Source organism: Cervus canadensis, chromosome 17 (assembly GCF_019320065.1).
Source record: "Cervus canadensis isolate Bull #8, Minnesota chromosome 17, ASM1932006v1, whole genome shotgun sequence".
Classification (NCBI taxonomy): Eukaryota; Metazoa; Chordata; class Mammalia; order Artiodactyla; family Cervidae; genus Cervus; species Cervus canadensis.
In genome coordinates, this window is record NC_057402.1 from 37707139 (window position 1) to 37713603 (window position 6465).

At 49.8% G+C, this 6465-nt stretch overlaps 1 protein-coding gene across 3 annotated transcripts in view; it reads left to right on the top strand.

Annotated features, from left to right (window-relative positions):
- Nucleotides 1-5421, top strand: part of ACSBG1 (acyl-CoA synthetase bubblegum family member 1) — a 64372-nt gene extending 58951 nt beyond the window's left edge. For all 3 annotated transcript variants that reach the window (XM_043489788.1, XM_043489787.1, XM_043489786.1), the window contains 5 exons: nucleotides 388-618; nucleotides 1325-1542; nucleotides 2583-2722; nucleotides 3281-3527; nucleotides 4755-5421. In XM_043489788.1, coding sequence (XP_043345723.1) covers nucleotides 388-618; nucleotides 1325-1542; nucleotides 2583-2722; nucleotides 3281-3527; nucleotides 4755-4840 — 922 coding nt within the window. In that variant the 3' untranslated portion in view covers nucleotides 4841-5421. The remainder of the gene's footprint in view (nucleotides 1-387; nucleotides 619-1324; nucleotides 1543-2582; nucleotides 2723-3280; nucleotides 3528-4754) is intronic.
- Nucleotides 5422-6465: the final 1044 nt, after the last annotated feature.

Genomic DNA, 6465 nt, shown 5'->3' on the forward strand with positions numbered 1-6465 from the left:
TGTTAACGACTCATTCAAGGGTTTCAAATGGGATCAGACATGTGTGTACACGTGTCCATGCATACATACTTCAAGTGTCTGCATGTGCGTATTATTGTGTGTGCACTTTTGTGCATCTGTGTTGTCATACACAGCTGAATCTGTTTTTCTGACTTCCTGGCTCAAGATGTGTTTGCACAAAACTACATGTATACATCCATGTGTGCATGCATGTTCATAGGAAGGGTCAATATTGAAAATATTTAGTGATGGATTCAGCATCACCACTAATCAATCAGAGTAGATAACTGAAATTGCCATTCAGGGTACCCAAAGACCACCCCCTCCCTTTTAATGCATGTGTGTGCATGTGTTGTCTTCTGTGAGCCATTCTCCCTCTCCCACCAGCGATCTGAAGCCCTTCACAACCCGACTGGCAGATTACCTGGTGCTAGCCAAGGTCCGCCAGGCACTAGGCTTTGCCAAGTGTCAGAAGAACTTCTACGGGGCAGCCCCCATGACTGCGGAGACACAGCACTTCTTCCTGGGCCTCAACATCCGCTTATATGCGGGCTACGGCCTCAGTGAGACCTCAGGCCCCCACTTCATGTCCAGCCCCTACAACTACCGGCTCTACAGGTGTGTCCCAGGTTTTGGCACATATGCTGACCTGAACATCTTTGCTGATACCTGTCGGTGCCTATCTGCTGATTAGGACCCTGGGCCCAAACCACTGGACCATAGATCCCCGAGTGCCAACAGCTCTATCTTGGGCCAAGTCCGTTTGCCAGGCCTGAGTCTTGTGCGAGTGGTCCCTATGACAGTGTCACACGGTTCTGTGGATGTAAACAGTCTTGCAGCCCAGGGGCTCCCTGAGCAGCATTCTGAGGGAGGAACATCCCTTTGTTCCCTCCCTCCAGTAGCATGGGGTGTGTTAGAGGGTGTCCCAGCATTGTTGATGGTCCAGGCTCCAGCTGCGATGGGAGCTGGCGGGGGGACTGGGTCAGTCCTCTGATGAACTGGGAAGGCAGTCAGCTCTTGGGAGTGAGTTGAAGGATTCTCTGTTGTGCTTAAATATCTCCCCTCCCTGCCTGCCCATCACAGCACTTGAAGTTCTCCCATTAAGATTTTGTCCATTCATTCATTCATTCACCTGAAAACCTTTAACTGGCCCTACCTCTTAGCTATGAGGACCCTATTAAAATACAAAAATCCCGGGAGGGGACATTCTAGCTATCGATGAACACTGAGGGGTTGGGAGCTGCAGGGCTCCCTGTAGGGGTTGATCCAGGGCTTGGAGGAAACTGCTCCCTCTGACCATGCCTCCTGGCCCCTCAACACCCAGCTCCGGCAAGGTGGTGCCAGGCTGCCGGGTGAAGCTGGTGAATGAAGATGCAGAGGGTATCGGGGAGATCTGCCTGTGGGGCCGCACCATCTTCATGGGCTACCTGAACATGGAGGACAAGACGTGTGAGGCCATTGACCCTGAGGGCTGGCTGCACACTGGCGACACGGGCCGCCTGGATGCCGATGGCTTCCTCTACATCACGGGGCGTCTCAAAGGTGAGTGCTGCCAGCTGGGTTTGAGGCTGCGGTGGGACGTGGGAGCAATTATACTGCCACCACTGTTTATACCCACTATAAGTATTGAGCTCTTAGTTAATGCCACATGCCTTGCCATCGATGAACATTTGAGAAGTTGGATCCCCAGGGCTCCCTGGGGGGTTGATTCAGGGCTTGGAGGAACCTGCTCCCTCTGACCATGCCTCCCAGCCCCTCCACCCCCAGCTCCAGCAAGGTGGTGGGTGCCAGGCTGCCACAGAGCTGAGAGGTAGGGCCAGTTAAAGGTTTTTAGGTGTATGAATGAATGGCCAATGAAAAACAATGAATGAGTGACATTGTTTTACTTACTATTGTCTCCCGTGGGAACGATAACTGCTATTACTCCAACCTAACTAATGAGGACAACCAGAGAGGTTAAGTAATTTGCCCAAGATCACATAGCTAATAAATGACAAACCTGGAATTCAAACTCCTTCTGTAAACAAGGCAAGTCTTTCCAGAAAATTGGAGGATGTAATTTTGGTAGGGGGAGAGGAGGGGAGGGCATGCTGCTTGACTTGCAGGATCTTAGTTCCTCCACCAGGGATTGAACCTGGGCCCCAACAGTAAAAGCACAGAATCCTAACTACTGAGACATGACGGATAATATTTTGTATTTCTATTTGCAAACATGGATATGATGCAGAGTAGAAAACAAATTGGACATAAAATTTAAAATAAAGCATGAAACTTCAAATTTCCCTTGAGCAACTTGGCTCCCCCAGGGAAGAAAGTTGGGGACACCTCCAAGGAAGAGGTGCTTTATTTATGTTGCCCAATGCCCACAGCATCCCTGTGGGAACCCCACACCTCAATTTCCCAGGGGAAACTGAAGCTCGGTGAGTGGGTGAATACCTTTCTGGAAATCATGCAGGCAGGTGTGTGATCAAACCTGGGTCCTTCTGGCCATAGAGGGTCAGCTCTCCAGGCAGAGTCTGGGTGTACTTGTCCTGAGCCCCTGGTCTAAAGCCTATGCTGGGGGCCTGGCCTTGCCTCCTCAGAGTTAATCATCACGGCTGGTGGGGAGAACGTGCCCCCTGTGCCCATTGAGGAGGCCGTGAAGACGGAACTGCCAATCATCAGCAATGCCATGCTGATTGGAGACCAGAGGAAGTTCCTGTCCATGCTGCTCACCTTGAAGGTGTGTCTGGGGGGTGGGGGAAGGAGCAGCCAGTGGGTGGTCTGTGAGTCTGGCCCTGGACAGAAGCAATGTTTGGCCAAGACAGTGTGGATGTCACAACCGTATTCTGGAATAAGTAGTCGGTTCTGCCCATACTACGGGGCAGCTGTGGCATACAGGAATCCCTTCTGCCCCGTGTTAGAATTAGTAATAGTAATGTGCTGTCTTGGTGATCCTGGGTTTTCTAGTACAGTCCAGTGTACAAAGTGCTGTAGACACCTCCCAGTCTGGTGTCTGGTATCTGATTCTGGGGTAGTAGATGGGCCCAGAGTTGTGGCCCCTGTTTTAAAAGATGATCTCATTGGCTGAGGTCATGTAAATCTCAGTCCTCCCTTCCTTCCACCTGCCCTAAGGGGCTCAAGCAGTCTGAGTAGCATGTCCTATTCATTCTAGAACCAGCTCTCTGAAACAGCTCACAGTGCTCCACATCCGTGACGGTCAGCAGTGAGACCTCCTCCAAGGCCCGGGCATGTGACCTGTGCAGTGAGGCTTGGTTCTGATCTGTCTCTGGCTTTTCAGTGCACTCTGGACCCTGACACCTTTGAGCCCACGGATAATCTGACGGAACAAGCCGTGGAGTTCTGCCAGAGGGTGGGCAGCAAAGCCACCATGGTATCTGAGGTTGTGGAGAAGAAGGATGAGGCCGTGTATCAGGCCATCGAAGAAGGGATCCAGAGAGTCAACATGAATGCAGCTGCACGACCCTACCACATCCAGAAGTGGGCCATTCTTGAGAGGGACTTCTCCATTTCAGGTGGAGAGCTGGGTAGGTGTTTTCTCTACACAATTGCAGGGGCTGTGCAGGTGGGCAGAGGCCATGGCAGAGCCTGGGAGGTGCCCACTAGGAAGCAGCCTTGGCAAACCAAAGGTCCCTGATGGCACTTCAGGTGACACCTGCCTCCTTCCTGTGGGAGGACCTTGACTGCTAAGTGCTTGGGCTTGTGTTTGGGTAGAGCCTGGTCAATGTACATGTGCTGGAACTCATTCATTTGAACACATGACATTTAACTTTGCTTTGACTAAGGAATCGTTTTCCTCTGAAAGCACAATGGGACCACCAGGCAGACACCAAGGCCCTGTTAGAGTTTGGGCTAGAGTTTCACCTGGCTGCAGGGAGTGAGAACACCATAATCTTTTGCAAAGGCAGCTCATGCAACAGGTAAAGGGATGAAACCCTTCTGGACCAATGGTCCACAGAATCAGAAAAGACCTCTGGTGTGGCCTCAGCCGGATGGATGAAGTCGCTCTTGGCTGTGGCATCTTGGGGTGTTCATGACACAGGGCGAGGTGGAAATGGCTTTTTCAATGAGACTCCTTCCAACCATCAAGGCTGAACCCAGAGGCAACTATCTACAGTAATGCTGAGCTGCTATCAGAGACCCTGAGCTTATCTGGCTGTCTGGTGCTAACAAATTGAATGTAAGGTCAATCAGACAGATGTCCTCTCTAAGCAGTTTCTATAAATGGCTTTGATCTTGAAGTCTCCAGTTACACAGCCAAGTGTGAGTTAGCACAAAATGGAATTTAAGCTACTCAAAGCAGAGCCCTTTCAGCCTTGCCTTAGAGCAGAGAACCAAGGCCAAGAAAAGTGATACTTGGAAGACCTCTCGTAAAGACCATGGCAGAGGTCCTCCCTGGGCCAGGGCTTTCCCCTGCCTCCATCACAAGCAATCAAATCATAATGTCCAACATCGTATTAGTGATCACTGAAATGCAGAGATGATCTTCCTGTTAGTCGTGTCATGTAAACTACCCAACTTCCTCTGTATTCTGCTGGCCACTTAGACCAACTCTGGTACAGTGTGGGAAGGAGCCACACAAGGGGTATGACTGCCAGGTTCAGGGATCACCATGGGCCATTTTGGAGGCTGGCTACTTGTTGATCTGGCTTAATTCCAGAGTTATGGAACTTAGTGAGTCTAGAGCTTTACCACATAACCTTCACAGACATCTCAGAGCCCAGGCCTCACTCATCTCTTCCAATTTCTCTTAGGTCCCACAATGAAACTGAAACGGCTCGTAGTGCTGGAGAAATACAAAGATGTCATTGATTCTTTTTACCAAGAGCAAAAAGAGTAAGCAGGGGTCATCCCTCCCTGGTTTATCCTTAAGATGGCAGGCTGAGCGTCTTCCTGACCCCCAGGTCCTCTTCAGTCTGGGCACATGGACTTCTGGCAAGTCTCTTAGGTTCTCCAGGTTAGGTACAGTCCTGGTATCTGCCAGGTCTTACACCAACAATAGTTGACAATCCCGAGAAGCTTCATGTGTCAACAGTTTTAAGTACTGCTTTTTGTTCAGGTGACAATGAGATTAGCTCTCCTTCCAGAACTAAAGGGCTGACAGTTTGGGACCTTAGCTTCAGGTAGATTTAACAGGCTGCTAGCTCACTTCACCGGCCAGCTGGAGGCAGACTGGGTGCCAAGGGGAGGGCGGAGAGGGAAGACGGCTTGGATGAAATGTGCAGCCAGGAAAGCGCTCAATTGTGACTCCCCTAACGGCCTAGCTTACTGTGGACTGTCATTGGATGCTGCCGCTCCCATCATCCCGTTACCAGGCATTCCATCAATGCACACGCCCGCTGACTCCGATGCTTAATAAAAGTGCTGCTGCCTATTTGATTGTATTTAATGTGTAACTTGAAATTAAACTTTTTAACAGAACTGTCAACAAGCACCTGATTTTGTCAACTGAGCAACAGATGAGTCCAGAGTGGTGGGTATTTAGCCCACAGGACAATGTGCAATAGGTATACGAGTGAACTTTAGTGCCCTGAAATAAGCAAAGGTGAGGGAGGGGGTCAAGGGGAATGTTCTTGTGAAAGCAGTTAACTGGTGCTAGTCTGTGACCACCATGCCCCTTCCGCCCACTCTGAATATTTCAAGCAGCCATCCTTAGTAGCAAGCTGAGCCAAGATGAAACAAGGCATCTAAATGGGTAGAGGAAAGCATACAGCTCAATTAGTTTGGGAAGTCTTTATTTGTGTAAACCGAAGGGTCATTGATAATTAGCACAATTCAATAAAACAGAAGCAGCAGCAGTTTAAACAAAGTAAAATACACATAAGATTATTTGTCTGGTTACGAGCTTCAAAAAAGGACCCAGACAGGAGTATTGGTTGTGGTTAAAAAACCCCCTTGTGACAATGCAAAGCCACAGGTTAGAGATGTTACACAAGGGCCAAGGAGGACATGAATTGCCTTTGGTGTTGGACCAAAGGGTTCATGAAAAGAGTGACTCAGTGTCTGAAGATTAAAGACAAATCATGCTAAAGGTGAGGAACACAGGAAGGATGGGGAGGTACCTGAAGGTACCTGAGCCAAGCCCCAGGATGGCACAATTTTGTGAATCAATTCAGGCTGAGTTTGCATCTCCTCTTTCCCTGGTGGTGCTGAGGCAGAGGGCAGTGATTTGGTGCTTTGGAGAAGGAGAAGCCACTGAAATGTAAAATTAATAGCCAGTACTGCAGGTTCCTAAATTGCAGTCAAAATTTATATGGTGAGGCCTGTTAGCCATATCAGTGGGAGTGTGGTCCACTTCCGGACAGCGACAGACAGGCTGCAGAAGAGGGACTGCTCCCAGGTCCGAGTCAGGGTCCCCCAAGGGACCAAGGGACAGGGGATGGAGGGCTGTGTTATGTACCATGCTTGATATACGTCCAGTGAAAAGGAAGGACCACCCCTTCACTTCATTAAAAGCTCTTACCA